The sequence below is a fragment of the Tripterygium wilfordii genome, chromosome 20 (assembly GCF_013401445.1).
Source record: "Tripterygium wilfordii isolate XIE 37 chromosome 20, ASM1340144v1, whole genome shotgun sequence".
Classification (NCBI taxonomy): Eukaryota; Viridiplantae; Streptophyta; class Magnoliopsida; order Celastrales; family Celastraceae; genus Tripterygium; species Tripterygium wilfordii.
Window position 1 is genome coordinate 2,143,383 of NC_052251.1, and position 16,583 is coordinate 2,159,965.

General features: G+C 36.4%; 2 protein-coding genes across 3 annotated transcripts; both read left to right on the top strand.

The window, feature by feature from the left end:
* The first annotated feature begins 5,810 nt into the window (after window positions 1-5,810).
* Window positions 5,811-12,287, top strand: LOC119986658 (protein TPX2-like). Of its 2 annotated transcripts, XM_038831303.1 has the most exons (18): window positions 5,811-6,330; window positions 6,692-6,850; window positions 7,435-7,524; window positions 7,704-7,857; window positions 8,274-8,379; window positions 8,838-8,888; window positions 9,477-9,574; window positions 9,659-9,734; window positions 9,824-9,886; window positions 10,064-10,150; window positions 10,356-10,414; window positions 10,545-10,581; window positions 10,666-10,731; window positions 10,811-10,873; window positions 11,044-11,121; window positions 11,512-11,556; window positions 11,660-11,781; window positions 11,873-12,287. In XM_038831303.1, exons 1-18 carry the CDS (start codon window positions 6,153-6,155, stop codon window positions 11,889-11,891), a joined length of 1,551 nt encoding a protein of 516 aa, XP_038687231.1. In that variant the 5' UTR covers window positions 5,811-6,152; the 3' UTR covers window positions 11,892-12,287. The 2 variants fall into 2 exon arrangements, 1 of the variants encoding a protein (XP_038687231.1); XR_005465318.1 differs by lacking the exons at window positions 11,512-11,556; window positions 11,660-11,781; window positions 11,873-12,287 and adding an exon at window positions 11,274-11,494 and having other exon boundaries at window positions 11,044-11,218.
* Window positions 12,288-13,413: 1,126 nt separating this feature from the next.
* Window positions 13,414-16,479, top strand: LOC119986805 (blue copper protein-like). Its single transcript, XM_038831502.1, has 4 exons — window positions 13,414-13,641; window positions 13,733-14,073; window positions 15,733-15,910; window positions 16,157-16,479. The coding sequence occupies exons 1-4, from the start codon at window positions 13,476-13,478 to the stop codon at window positions 16,477-16,479; spliced, it is 1,008 nt and encodes a 335-aa protein (XP_038687430.1). The 5' UTR covers window positions 13,414-13,475.
* The last annotated feature ends 104 nt before the right edge of the window (window positions 16,480-16,583 follow it).

Sequence of the window (16,583 nt, forward strand, 5' to 3'; positions counted from 1 at the left end):
TATTTTATTTTATGATAAAGAAGTGTAATTGAATAACTTTTTTAAGTGTTATAGATGTTCGGATCTAGACTTTATGATGTGTAAATAAGGGCCACCAGAAATATGCAAAGACTAGTGGGGAGACGACAATCGTGAGAGTTCTAGGCCGATGGAGCCAACCGATGAACCTCTGACAATCAAGTTAGGACTTTTGTGACGAATCTTTGTGTGAGAATGTAAATTGTAGAGTGGGAATGAGCTTTTAGTGAAAAAAAATCACCAAATGGGGATCTCCTCAAAGTGGAAGGGCCCCTTCAATTTATAACAGCTCAAAGGGCCCACACGATGATGCGAGCCAGGGGCACGTAGGACGCTACACACCACGTCAATGGATAGTTTAAAATCGCGGCTTGATGTCAGGAAATAGATGGGTGAGCGGCTCAAGGTTTGTTCTTGTCCCTTCAACCGTCGATGAAGCGATGGCTTGCGATGATGGGGCTTGGCCCTAGGGTGTTGAGTTGAGTTGGGCCTTGGGTCAGTGGTTGGTCTTTGACGAGGCCATTATAGGAATGACAACAGGTCAGCTACCCTTTCGATTAGGGAATATCAAAACCATTTTCATTTAAGGTATTAAATACCAAAATCATTTAAAAAACTACTTAAATTTTAAAACTGGAATCATTCCATGATCGTTTATCACTGGGTATCCGTTTACCATTTAACTTTTAATATTTTTGATTCTTTCATTAATGGTAAGACAACTGTTTCTAAATTCACAAATCCACACCCTAACCTGTCCCAAACTCAAACACAAAACTTGAACCATGCATCAAAAACAAAATAAAGTAATAAAATCAATAATTAATGATAAATAACCCAAAAATATTTTCGAGGGAATGCATAAAAAATCCTAACTATGTCCCTGATTACAATAGCAAGGATTACTCAACACTTTCTTGTTTTGTTGTAAACTGAGCTCCATTAATTTGGTAAATTTTAGTTTTGTTAAATGGTGATTGGAATCTCCAATGTCCATAGAAAACCAAATATATGGAAAAAGATGGAATCTCCTCACAAATTGGTCCCCCAAAGTCCTCCATGTATGTTGGCACTCCATGACAAACATTCTAAATTTGTCCACTTCTTTTGTCCACTTCTTTTGTCCATCACAGCCACATGAAAAAAAAAAAGAGCTCCCTAAACAATCCAAAATCCATCAAGACCAGACACCAAACATCATGATCAAGTAAGCCACAACAAGTGAAGCACAAGCATATCTCTTTGTTTCTGCCTCCTACACTTATATAATCCTTAATTCCCCCTCTTTATACAAATTCAGGGTAAATTGCATTTATCATCAGTCACTTCCCAAATCTTTTTGGCCAAAATCCGCACATGCTGTCACGTGACACACTGACACTGACTCACCAATCACCATAAATATCTGATTTTTTAATTACCATATATAAAAGAGAAAATAAAAACATATAATAAATATAAGAAAAATGTTTATAGGTTAGGAGGTTATTATTGTGCAAAGAATTAATTAACAAAAATGACATGTAATCCATCAGTTTAGTAGCCCATGAGAGCCCAATAGGTTTATTCCAGTGATTTAATCAATGAAATATTTGTATTTCAACTCTTTTATCCCATAATTTATTGTCCAAAATTTTTTGTTTTAATATAAATTCTATTATTTTTTAAAGTACATTCTACAATTCATTGTTTTAGTTCTGAATTTATTTTTTTGAAAATTCCACTGAAAAAAATAATGAAATTAAGAAATTTCATTAAAAAAAACGATGGAATTATGATTTAGTTGATAAAACTCATCGACAATGAATCTTTTTAGAAAGAGTTTTATGCGCTGATTCTAAATATGTAATTTTTTTAAAAAAATTAACATGTATTTTGAAAGTTAAAACGCTTTAAAATTTTATTTAAAAGACTTGGGCTCCCATGAACTACCACTATACGAGTGAGCTACCTAACACTACTGATTAATTAATTAAGTGATTGAATGCCATGCAAGCTTCATGCACACTCAATTGTTTTTTTTTTAAAAGAAGGTCAAAAGAAATTATTCCATTAGTAGAAAACCAATACATGATACCACATCCAGCGGTAATTTTCTCAATAGAATGGGTTGACGAAACACATTAAAACAAGACTCATCGACAAAATGAAAACAAACTAAAATCTACTGGTATCAATGGACACCAGAGGTACTATACCGGGTAAAACACTTGATTCTAAAAAAAACAACACAAAACAAACAAAGGACTATTGTCTTCACACGGAGGTATGATTGAAAACAACGAACTTACATATGCATAACCAGATCTATCAATTTAAAACCACATCTAAGACAGATACGACGATTTGAGGTAGCATCAAAGCATATCTAAAAACAGAAACAGTTCTGGTTGTAGATCGCAAAAGATTGACCATCATCATCATCATCATCTTCTTCATTGTCGCACTGTTGTTATTAATCGACAAACCCGCATGTAGAAAACGTAGAGAAATCAAATTATTCGACAAGCATACTAAGGCTACCCCGCGAGAAAGAAATAAAACAAAGGGGAATGAGATGGAGTGATTCACTATCGGTGAACAGAGTTTTTGAGAAGTTAAGGGAATAGGACTCTTTAGAAACTCAAGTTTTTTCATGCACACTCAATTCATGAATTGACTGCATACATAAATATTTATAGAGAAGAGAAGGGTGGTTATGACTTATGTGAAAATGAAATAACATAGTTAATAAGATTTTTTGCGAAAAAATAAAGAAAAAGAAAAAACATTTCTTGAGGATAACAACTTCCTCACCTAAAAGAAGACAAAACAAGCAAAAAAAAAAAAGAAAAAGAAAAAGAGTTGAACAAGTTAAGTAAGAAGTTTAAACTTCTAAGCAACAGTATTTCGACTGGAACTCAACACCCAATCAAGGGAGAAAATGTCTCAAGAGTATATATATATTTCAGGGGTTGCTATTCAAATTAATTTTAACTGACAATAAAATTTCAGTCAAATTATGAGGTTGAGTGAAAATTCCATGTATTCGATTTCATGGGCTTTTGATTGGCTCCACGCTTAAAGTCTATTGGCATTCCTATCCTCCCCTCACGGCGGTTTTATTTTAGTAAATTATCTCGATTCCTCCACTTAAACTCATAACCTTTTTAGTTTGGGAAAGTGAGTAGCAAGTAACCAATTAGATTAGATGATACTTACTCACTCTCCTTAACTAAAAAAAATAATGAATTCGAGAGAGACGGGATAATTTCCTAAAATAAAATCAAGAGAAGGTAGGAATACCAGTAGATCGAGATAACCCAGTGCGGACAATACATTTGGATGCAAAAACATATCCAAAGTAGAAGTTTGACACTTGACTTTAGTATTTTAATTGGGCTAAAAAGAAGTCTTGAGTCATTGCCTAATGATTGTTGGATCGACTTGGAGTTGGAGAGTTGTATGGAACTCTTTGATATGTACATTTCTTTGAGCAATAATGCATTTTCTTTGACTATACATATCAGGCCATGCAGCCACAAATCTTGAATGGGAGATAGAGATAATTAAGCCCATATAAATAAATGTTTCATCATGATCTTACTGGAGTATTTGTTCTCCTTGTTCTATATTCCTATAGTTGTTGTTGGTAATTTTTGAAATTTGGGGTTTGATCTGATCAGTCGGTCTGTGCTCCAAGTGTTCGATGAATTGCCTCAACCATTTGCATCAGAAAGAAATTTGCATAATCGATGCTCAAATCGAGCCTTGACATGCAAAAACCTCATATTTAATTCCTTTTAATCAAGAGAGTGATGCAGATACACCCGAACCACTAATGAGAGTGGAAAGGATTGTGTGTATCACCCTAGTGACCAGGGTTCGAACCCCCTCCCCCGTTTCAAAAAAGAGAGTGATGCCTAGTTGGGCTCTTCAGTTGTCAGTTGTCACCGTGTCATGTTTCAGCCCAAACCAAAGCTCAGTCATTGTATCAGATCTCCTGTCTGGGCCCCCAAATTTAAAGCCCAAACTTAAAGTTGAACTGTATGGTAGGACAGCTTTATCTACTTGACTAGGGAATCCAATGGTGGAACTGTCAAATAATAAAGACCGCCATTATTAATAACTCCTGCTTCCCAACCTTTTGAAGCCCTGAACTGGTCATCTAACAACTAAAAGTAAAAAAAATCTCAGTGAAGTGTTTGTGCAAACAAGGAAATACCCAAATAAATACCACAAACACACAAATGGGGTTTGCTTTATTACCATATGAAGATATATGAGACATGGATTTCAAATTTCTTCAAAAGGCACTCGATGGTCCACTCTCATTTATACAAAGCCTCCCCTACCCTATTAAGACAACTGTGCTATTTACTTCTTTATTTTTTGTGGGACTCTTTCTTTCCCTAGGTGAGACTTGGATTTCATGTGTTTGTACAAAAAAGTTCACATATAAAGATTGCCACTTTCATGTAAAGGAAACACATTATGGTTTAAACCATGTAGAAAGAAACTCTATAGAGGCAAAAATCTACGATTAAGAATTTGTTGATAGGGGCCACTAATAATATGTAAAAGCATGGTGAGTAGATGATAGTCGTAGAGTCTTCACATCAGGGAGTGGTGAAGGATCTCTTAGGATTGATTCTATGCTCCGATAGAATGTTATAATTTGAAATTTTTGAGTTAGATGAGAAGAAGAAAGTAAAGAGAAGTAGAAGAAAAAGATGAGAGAGAGATTTTTTCCACACTCCAACTCTAAGGCTCACGTGATTTTGTCGTTGAAAAGGCACCTAAAGTATTATGATGTTAGATCATTTTTATAAATCATATCACTTGATTTTTACCTAACAATGTAAGACTTTTGTAGTGACACAAATGGAAGTAGGACCAAATCCTCTAGTGGACCTCCGAAGTCAAGTAAGTGACATCCGAAAAGCCCAACAGGATGACCCAAAACAGGTGGATGATCTTTTATGATCGAGTCTATACTCCGAAATCATGTTATAATTTGAACATTTTGAGAGATAACAAGAAGCGATTAGAGATACGTAGAATAAAAAGATGAGAGCGAGGTATTGTTCGAGTCTTTGTCGTTCAAAAAGCGTCACAAATGTTATGATGTTGGGTCATTTTTATACATCCATATCACTTGACTTTCACTAAATGATGCAAGACTTTTGTAGTAACACAGAATTGGGACCAGAGTGAAGCAAGAAAGCAGCAAGATGATGTCAAGGGTATATTCTACCCATACCTTACAACGGTCTAAAACGTTCAAGAAAAGCAGATCAATGGAGCCTTTTCTTTTGCAGCATATACTGTAGGAAACGCTGAGTGTATACACTGTTGCGCGTTTGGTCCGGTCAAGAGCGTTTGACGTTTTGCGAGCTTTATGGAATCACTGAAGTACAGCACTGGATTGGACACGAACTTCCTCTTTTACCCTCACATGTTCCCCACACATTTGAATTTGAAGAGGCGGGCCCCCACATTACGACCTGACAAAAATCGAACCGTTAGGGACAAATCTTGTAATTTCCTCCAACGTCAGGGGCAAATTCAACAAGCGCCGGAATTTCAGAGTCGACGGTCGACCGATTGCTCGCCCTTCCACACAAGGGAGCTCAAAAGCCTATAAGAATGCCTCAAATTTCAATGACAAGAGATTTCTCAAATCGATACGAATTGACTACTTTCTCCCTGCATCCCTTCAATTCTTATGGACAAATTCCTGGGTATATTCGTCTTTAAGTAAAAATTCAAACTTTTGTATCGTTTACAAAAGGTCAAAACCGGAGGAGCGTCGTTACAGAAAAGCCAAAGAACAAAACGGTAAACCGGATCCTGCTAAAACCTGCTTGTACTATCTGTTGTAAATGCTGTGGGAGAGAAATAAAAGGAAATATATTGTCTATTTATTTTCCGGGGATTCTACGGTGAAGTCTCGGCAAAATCTCCGCCGTTGCTCTGCAATAGTTAGGTTTTATTTATTTATTTTATTTATTTTTTGGCCAATCAGATTTAGGTGCGGATATACAGCTATAGGTATAGAGAGAGAAGTAGAGCGCGACTTTTGGGATCAATGGCGTTAGTGGATTGAGTTGACTGCATTGGAGACAGAGAGGGATTGAGGGAGGGAGGGAGAGATGGAAGAGGATATGGATATGGAAGTAGAGGTGGAGATGGTGTTCGAGGCGCGTGAGATTGATCTGGATTACGAGTTCGATGCACCTCGGTTTTTCGATTTCACTCGAGAGGAGTCCGTCCCGGAGGCTCGCGAGTTCCAGCGCTGGTTCGAGTCTGCCAAGAGTTATCCGCCATCTCGTGAGTTATACCTTTGCATTTTGCTTCTTCAGTGTTGAATGGAGGGATATGTGTTCGTTTTCCTTTCTTTCCCTGTTTTTGTGTAATTATTTTGATGATTTATTGAGCTTGGACGAACTGCTTTCCAAGTTTCGCTTGCGAGTTGTGTATTTTATAAAATTTCATTGAAGGAAAAGTGTGGGCTTCTGGTTATGCATTTTGGTTAAGGCCGGTTCACATGGCATTGCCATTGCGCTTCCGTAGACGTTTTCCTTCTGAATTCTCTTTTCAAGCGTCCTATCTTGTTCTTTCTTTTCAACAAATTACTTTTCAATTTTGCTTTTCCACTGGCTGATAATTTTTTTTTTGATAACGTTTTCAGCCTTTGTTGCCAAGTTGGCACTAAGAGAAGACATCCTACTGGAAAATGTGATTAACTCTCCCAAACACAAAGATGCTGAAATTGCTGATACTTCCCACAATCTTGACTCCAATGATGGCCTGGGCCCAGAACCTTTTGCTGTAGATATGGAGAGCAGAGGTATATTAAGCTTCTTTGAGAAAAACATTGTTCTCAGACTTTACATTAACCTAAATGCGGACAACTTGTTAGATTTTTGATTTTCACATTTCACGAGTTGAATGTTGTGGTGTTTAAGCTTCAATGATGTTGAGAATGTTTTGACACATCGAGTTTGAAGAGGTCTTACTAGTATGGGCTTGACTTTATGTTCTAATTGGGTAACTTGGATTTAAAAGCTCAAAAGCTAAGACTCATATCATTGGTTTGGAGTTAATTGGAGAAAGTTTAAACAATTGATTGTTGAAGCACCACAAATTGACTTCATAATAGCTTATCTTTCCTCATGTTATCTTTCTTGCAAATTTTCAACATTTATGCATTCAAAGTCCTCTGAAATTGCTCTAAATCTATGCTCAATACATCCAAAGTATGTTTTTGGAGGAATATTGTTCTGAGTGACTTTCAATCAGCACATCATGATTCGGTTACCTCTATATGTCGAAGAAACAGGAAGTCAGATGCAATTCTTCTGCGTATTTTTTTGAATCCGCGGTCTAGAATATGTTGTGTTGATGGTGTAATGTTGTTTTTGCATATGCTAGATTGTGACGGAACGGATAGAAGAATCCTCATGGACGTAAAGAACTGGAATCTTCATAAAGTTTTTAGTCAGCCACTAAAATTAGCCACAGGTAATCAGTTTGCAATTAAATTGCTTATGTATATTTCTGCCTGATGTTTGAAAATATGTTGACTCATACATGGGCTTTGTCACTGTTTAAGAATGTTTGCTGACATTTCTATTTACATTGTATTGTTTGATATTCACATAAAACTCTTAGATAACTCGATTGGAATTGAGCCATGGCAGGATTGACGTTTAATAATGATACATTGACTAATAAACTGAAAGATAAAACGAAATCTTCTGTAAAGCCAATTCGTCCGAGGGGCTCAACTTTAATGAAGCCAACAGCAAGTCAGTTAGCAAAGCAAAATCAGCCTCCCCAAGTTGGTGGCTCCAGGTGATTCTTCGAGTGTTCCTTTCTCTTTCTTTCTACAAAGACTTGTGTGACCATTTATGTTTTGGTGATTTCGGATAATACCTTAAACTAAAACTATTTAAAATTGTTTATATTTTTACCTGAATCTATTTATGTTTTGTGATTAACAGTAGTTTATATGCTCCATGACTTGTTTACATACCCCATAACCCGTCTGTGTTAGGAGTTCTTTACATACATCATAATTGAAAATGGATGGACATTGGACAACAATATTTCCCTTGAACTTAATTGATCTGTGTGTGTAGCAACAAGCAATGGCAAGTTGATTCCAGTGTGTCTTTGATTTATAATCAGATTCCCACAGAGTGCAGAGTGCAAAGTGCAAAGTGCAAAGTGTTTTATAGGTTGCTAATATCATTTTTCCTTGTTGATAGATATCAGACAAAATTGTTCCAGAATGAGAGAAGCTTGTATAACTCTTCTGTTGTTGAAAGTCAAGCTGCCAAGAGGCAGAAACTTGAGGGAGGTAACCTGCGTAAGGTTTGTATTGCACTAATCTATCTTGTTCCTCTTTCATGCTTCCATGTCATTGAACTCATGGTTAATTACAAAGGTAAATAATTCCCATGCACAAGGGCTCCTGCAGTGGGCAGGGTAGGGGACAAGTGGACGTATGCAGACCTAACCCCCATATATTATGTGCAGAGGTTGTTTTCAGGAATTGAATCTGTGACCTCTAGGTTGCACCCTAACAACTCTACTATTGAGTCACATGTTCGACTGTGTTATGGTTTAAGTTGATTGTGACAATTATATTGGAAAACCATAATCATAATATATGACTTCCTCAACTGACATCTTTTACTGGGTTTAATTTGGGTTTTCTGTGTTTTGCAATAATCCATATTTGTATTCATGATGGACTCAAATTCGCATTCAATGATAGTTGTTTAATTTTTATTGGATTCACAATACTCAGCATTCTTTCTGTGTGACAGGTAGCTGATGTAAAGCAGCAAACTGATTTTGTACACAAGATGCCTAAAAAGGTCGCTTGCTATTTCTTAATGCTCACATATGCCTCTCATACTATTGATATTCTTTACCACTACTCATTTGATGGTTAGCTGTTCTGCCTTGCCTCTCAAACTTTATACTTATAGAGAGTGCTTGTTGAGGAGCCATTATAATCAACCCTGCATGAAGTTACATCGCTTAATGGAATAGATAGAAATTAGGAATTACGCCTTCATAAGGTTGACTGCGACGGCTTCGCCTTGATACTCTTAATAGAAGGAAGAGAATAGGTAAGGGAAAAAAGTATTTTGACTAACTACGACAAATGTTGAATTCACAGCATCCAGTTCAGTTTTTAGGCCATGTTTAGTAGGACTTAATTTTATGAGGAAGTTGCAGCTATTAATGTTTGACGCCATAGTTATGTAGATGGGGTTGACTTTAATTTTTTTTCAAAAAATCTTGGCTTATAAGAGATGAAGTTGGCTCTTTTATATCTCTTGTGTTGAGTTTGGAGGTGGCTCAAGGTAGTACATAGTAACAATTAACAAATTAAATTTTTTAAAGGTTCACTTGATACTGTCAGTTAGGTTTTCCTAAGACCAATGGCTGTCTTGCAGGATGGAACCATTGATAACAGTTCTGTTCATGCTAAGCTCAAGCTTACTGTTCCAAGAGAACCTGACCTTGAAACAGCACACAGGGCTCAAAGAATGAGGTTAGTTGTCATTATCCCACTTATGGTATGAGAAAATGATCCTTGCAACTGAATATCACATTTGATCATGTACTTGTGTTTCAGGCCAAAGAAAAACGCAGATCCAGAACAGGTCAAGTTGGCTCCTCCAAGTTTCAAAGCTCGACCATTTAACAGAAAAGTTGGTACCAACCATGGATTTTTTTTTTATTTTGCATCTGATATCTCTCTTTTTTTGTGTTAATTTCCTAAATCCATGCTTGTTTTCAGATTTTTGAGGCTCCTTCATTACCTCTCCCAAAGAAAAGTACTCCTAGGCTGCCGGAGTTTCAGGTAAATGCTTCACATAAATTTCCTGCTTCTTGCTGGAGTATAGTATTTCCTTGTATTAGCTCTAAACATACATGAACAGTTTCTACTATTCCTTTATTAATAAGAGAGCCCATCCTTATTTCCAAAACTTTTATATACTTATAGCAGCTAAAAGTTTTCTCTGCCATCCCTTTTCAGGAATTTCACTTGAAGACATTAGAAAGGGCTAAGCAACATACCTCTACTGTTTCTTCAACTTCTTTTTGTTGCAGTGATGCTGATAAGGTTACTAATGAAATTTCGTTTCGATGTATTAGTGCATTTTGTAGGTGAAAATAACATTGCCTTTTAATTTTATTCATTCGAACCCTATGTTTAGCATAATGGAATTACTTCAGAGTTTTTGGTACATTATTAGTAAAGCTCATTATTTTACTTCTATTTTGTTTTTTTGGTTTTTATGTAATTAGATGTATTGTTGTGAATGTAGTGTCTGGACAAACCAAGTAATGCTTGTGCTCCTGAAAAGGGAAATGGAGAGTTTATGAGGTAATAGTAGTAGTGTGTGATTTTCTATCACCGTAAAAACTTTTTCATTGCTCAGAGTGCTAGGTTTTATCGTGGAATATTCATGAGAACTCACCATTGCTTATTTTTCAATTGCTCATGGCTTCCTCAGAGTGCACGAATTTAAAGCTCGGTCTCTTAATAAGAAGGTAGTGACTTAACACTACAAGTCATGGCCATGTATTGTTTTTTATCTATCAAAAATATGAGCTTATTCTTAGTCCTGTATACAGATATTCTCAAGTAAAGGTGATCTTGGTGTTTTCAGAAACAGCAAAAGGGAAACCACTGTGCCAATGGTAATTAATTGATATATGTAATATTTATTACTGCCTAAATTATCAGAAATAATTTCATAAATTGATTTTTTTGGCACAGGAATTCAATTTCCATACAGACAAAAGGATTCATCACCATCCGCCCACAGAACTTTTCAGTAAGGTAATTGTTCCTATCATTCTAAATCATTTTAAAAAGTTTCATAATGCTTTATAGTTGTTGTAGATGCACACAATGCGCTCAAATATTTCTACTTTATAGGCGTTGCTGATGCACACACACGCACACATATTCCCACATTTTCTGATACCCTCTATTTGTTGAATGCTTAGCTCTCACTGACATCCGAACTCCAGACGCATAATGGATCTCAGTTGAAATTGACTCGACCAAGCTCTACATATACACAGGTGCTCCTCCTTTGTATTTAAATTATAATTTCTTATTAAATTAAATATTTTTCTTAAAGTTTTATTTCTGGCTGAACGTTAAGAGGATCCAAACAGGAGACAGTAAAGAGTAACGAGAGGCCCAAAAACCCCATAAATTCAACTAGTGAAGAATGATATGGATACAAAAGAATTGGTTGATAGTGTATCTTTTGAACAAATTTAGTGGAGGAAGAAAATTTCTTGTGTACTCCCATTGATTTGAGTAATTATTTGGCAGTTGACAACTAATATTTAGGGGTAAAGCTTTAAGATTGAAAATTGAAAAATAAATTGATGTGCATACAATGTTATTGTTTGTGTTTCATCTTGCTTCACACATTGTTTAATTTTCTTTTTCATCGGTATAAGGGATCAAAAGAGAATAGACTGATTCCTTTGCAAGCAGAACATGAGGTGAGCATCCCTAAAAGAAAACTCTTCTTGATGTGGGCTGTCATAGTTTCTTGTTTCATTCTCGTTGGTTAAACCTTCATTAACATAACTTCACATCCTGCAGAAAATAAATTTGAAAGAAAAACTCTCTCACTTCTCCGTAAGGCAGGCTCAATATGGGAGTGTTACGCCTAAATATGGGAGTGTTACACCTATTACTGAAGCTGGAAACCATTTGTGCATGAGGTACAACAACGGAAGACTATATAATTTTACTTTATTTGATTATATGCTTTGATGTTCGAAATTTAATCCTTCAACTTCAAAAATACGACAGGAACTTGGGTATCCGCTAACAGTAACGGAGGACAGATATGGCGATATATGGTGCGGATACTTCTACTGGTTTTCTGTACCTTCTACTACTGTTGCGTGGGAGATCCACTAAATGAATACTCGTTGTTGTGAAGAAAGACTTTAAAGATGGTTGAGGTCTTTATACATACTTCTTGGAGGTTCAGGTCATATTGACAACTCATTTTGTTAAAACTTCTGAAGTATCAGTCTCAGAAATCCATGTAAAGGTTAGCTCTGTGACGCAGATAAGTTTTAGTTTCTAAGTCAAGATCACAAGCCAATGTTGTACAGCCAATTAAGCCCACCTCACCACCCTCATACTTAACTCTTAGCATGAAACATCACATGTAATGGTTACTCCATGAGAAATAAATAGAAATCATGTTTTTTTAGAAGTTTCATGGGTTGGGAATCATGGCTGCAGGAAATAGGAATGTCTTTCTTCTTGTTCTTCTTGTTCTTTATCATTATCATCATCACCACCTTTCCTTTCCAACTATTTGTCATTCCTTTCAGAATTTATGTATGTCGAAAGCCTATACCTCCTCGTCAGAAAGGCAAGGGCTCTGTTTGGTAGAGTGGTCAACACTAGCTCATAAAAAAAGTTAGCTCATAACCTGTGAAATTAAGTTGTGAGGTGTTGTCGAAACTTTTAGATAATAGTTCACACGTTGTGAAAATTATATTACATTTTTTATTTAAATTAATTTTTATAAATTTCAATTTAATTGTAATATAAAAAAAGGAAAAAGTTTTAAAAAATTAAATTGCAGTCCAGCACTACAAGCTCCAAATAGGAGTGTGTAATTTGGTAGTAGTATCGCTGTTTTAATTAAGATGTTTGGCAGAGAGGTGCCATCGACGGTTCCGCCCCACCAAACACACATAATAAGAAAAAACGACTCCGTTTAGAAAAACTTATTTGTTGTCAATATAAGCTACCTTATAAGAGGTATTTTTGGGAGAGCTTATGACTGACGTAGCTTATAAGCTGTTTTAGCTCCGAAAAACAACCATATAAGAAATTATATATTCCTCCCCAGTCCTTCATAATTGGCATTAAGGGGAGGATGTTTGAAGACATACATTCGATTCATTTCTCATACTTGTAATTCCTTTCTCTTTCCCCATCAATGATCCTAAAGATTAAACAACCTATTTGGGCTAAAATATTAGAACTAATTAAGTTCCAAGTTTCCTCCTCTCTCCCTTATTTTTCTATTTCTTCTCATGAGATAAACAATAAAACAACTTTTCTTAGACACGTGGCAGCTACAAGTGCATAATGTTCAAGGACAAAAGAGTTAAATTACTGAATTAGTCAACCAAAAACCCCAAGCATTGAGTCACTTGCAACAAAAATTTACTAAAACCGCGTTTGATGCCTGTCCAATCGAACCATCCGGCAGTCATTGCCGCCTACAGCCGGATCATCCACATATTATAACTCATTCACCTCTCTCTCTCTCTCTCTCTCTCTATATATATATATATATATATATATATATAAATAGGCAGCATTGCAGCAATTGTGGCAAGCACTTCCAAACCATCTGATCAACGACAACAAAAGCACATTTTCAATGGCCTCTTCCCAATTGTTTATCGCTATTTCCACCGTCGCATTAATCTTTCTTCCATCGGTTTTGGCTACGGATTTTTTCGTCGGAGACGGTAATGGATGGAGGATTAACTTCGATTACCAGGCTTGGGCTGCAGGAAAGGAGTTTCGGGTTGGAGACAAACTGGGTAAAATTAATTAATCAACTCTATATTAAAAAAATTCATTTAATTTTGTGTATCTGTATGATTGAATGAATTCGTTGCTTCTTGGTTGCAGTATTCAAGTATCCAGAAGGAGCGCATAATGTCCACAAGGTTGATGTTGCTGGGTTCCAGAACTGCGCTGCGCCGGCTGGCAGCCAAGCTCTGGTTAGCGGCAACGATGTGATTACATTGAGTAGCCCTGGAAAGAAATGGTACATTTGTGGTGTGGGGAAGCATTGTGAGGTGGGGAACCAAAAGCTGGTCATAACAGTTTTACCTCAAGTGGGAACCCCAGCATCTTCTCCTTCTCCTAGCCCAGCCCCTGCATCAGCAGCAGCAGCAGGCAGGACTATTACTTCTGCTTCATTGAAATTCTATGGGTGGATGTTGTCCATTTTAGGGATCTTCTTTTTCTAGAGTTATCAATGTTCTTTTATTGTTTGTTTTTGTGTGTGATGGTTTTCATAAAGAGAAGGAATGATTTGATTTTGGTTTTCAGAGCTAGTGGATTAACCGATTAATGTAAAGTTATTTATTTGATTTGAATATATATTAACTAATATTGAATATGAAGTAACTAATTTCAACTTCATTTAACAATTTTTTATTTGTTAACTAAGAATGACACCAAACAAGTTTACCTTCCGGACATTCGATATGAGCATGAGCACGGACTGTCATGTCCACATGCATGTGGCAGGCATAGAGTTTTTCACATGACGACATTTGATTAATTGTTGTTGAGCCGTTGGATAAAAAGAACTTACATTAAATCGATTTTGGCCCTAGTTAAAAAGCGTTGAACAATCAACTTTTCTCAAGCTCTATTTCTAGATACCTCGTGGTGAATCTGTCATCGTTGCCTTTGCCTAAATCTAGTTATTGTAAATAGGGATGTCAATGGGGCGGGGCTTCTTTGTTCGTCCATGTCCCTCGTCAAGGGAATTCATGTCCCTTTACCCGTTCCCGCCAATTGTAACAATGACAATTTAAGGGTAAAAATGATTAAATTGAAGCAGAAACTGAATGTATAAATCTCACAAATAAGGTTTTCAATTAACCATCATCCAAAAGAAAAAATCAAATAAGTCCAAGACATAATACATATAAATATGAAATATACATCGTCCAAAGATCAAATACAGTTAGGAGGTGATGGGCATACTACACATAAATATGAAATATTCAGCAATCATCACCCAAAAATAATAAATTCAGTGATGAAATATTTCTACAACAAACTTATATTACACTAACATTGATGACAACTATAAAATGATCAACAAATATTTCAACTACAACATACTACAGTAACATTTATAACATGTTCATTAGATCTTTATTTTAGTATTTTTTTTTAGAATTTTCTCAACAAATCTCTTACTCACTTGTGGGCCGGGGTCAAACCCATCAAGTGGAACCGGAAATCACACAGGTACTATCCACATTCAAGCTAAATAACCTCTCTCTGATACTACTATTAAGAAACATCAATGGTCTCACTTGCCCAAACTTGACTATCATTGTAAGATATTATCCGATTTCCCAAGTCCAAACCCAACCCATCATAGGACTTTCTGGGTCTTCCAAAACCTCTCAGGGTTCACGGCTTGAAAATGCTTCTTATTAAGTCAATTAAACTGATGGACTTATATGCTATCTATCAAATCTTTATTTTAGTGATGTGAGACTTTTTCAATAATTTTGTCTTGCGGTTTAGATTCCCTTGCTTGTTTGTTATAAGAATGGGAACAATTAATCTCTTTTTTTCTTTTAGCACTTGGCAGCTACCAAATGCATAATGTTAAGTTAAAAAAAGTTAAATTATTGAATCAGTCAACAACTAAAGCCTAAGTAATGCTTCCAAAAAAAAATAATTATGTAATGCTGCTTAATTGATGTACCAGAATCTCAAGCATTCAAATCCGGCCATTCGGCAGTGCCGACCATTGCCGGAACCATGCATGCAATTACAAATCTATATATACCCTGCATTTCTATTCTTTCATGACAAGCACTTCTACAAAGGTGATCATCTCTAAAACAATACACAAAATTTGAGTTTGTTAGTGAATAACAATTCCAATGGCGTCTTCCCATTTCTTCTTCATCGTCATTGTCATTGTTGCCATCACTGTTCCATCAGTTTTGGCAACCGAGTTTATCGTTGGGGACGACAGTGGCTGGACAAATAACTTCGATTACCAAGCCTGGGCTGACGGGAAGCAGTTTCGTGTTGGTGACAAACTTGGTAAATTACTCAACTATATACTTCCTTTTTAATCGAGAACAACACCGCCAAGTTTGTCTTTTGGAGAGCAAAGTCGGGCTACATGCCAACAAGTTGAGTTGGGCCTTTGGCCCAGCACGCGGACCTCCCGCATGCTTAGCGTTACTCAACTATATACACTAATAAAGCTTTCTTTACTTTCCATGATAGGAACTTAAATTTGTGTCTACATGATTGAATAAATTCATCATTCCTTCTTCATTGTAGTTTTCAAGTATTCAGAAGGAGCGCACACTGTTCATAGGGTTAACGGAACCGGGTTCCAGGATTGCAGTGTACCGGCTAGCCCTGAAGCCCTAACTACCGGTAACGATGTGATCACATTGAGTAGCCCTGGAAGGAAATGGTACATTTGTGGCGTGGGCAGGCATTGTGAGGTAGGAAAGCAAAAGCTGGCCATCACTGTGTTGCCAGTGGAGGGAGCCCCAGCATCTTCTCCAACCCCCACTTCAGATGCAGATGCTTCATTGAAATTCCATGTGTGGATGGTGCCCATGGTTGCTGCTCTTATTGGGATGTTGTTTTCTTAATTGTGGGTTGTGAAGTCAGTCACTGTTTTATTGCTGGGTCTGGGCATGATGATTATTATACTATATATATATAGCAATATTAGTTTGTTTGGTTTGAATCTGTT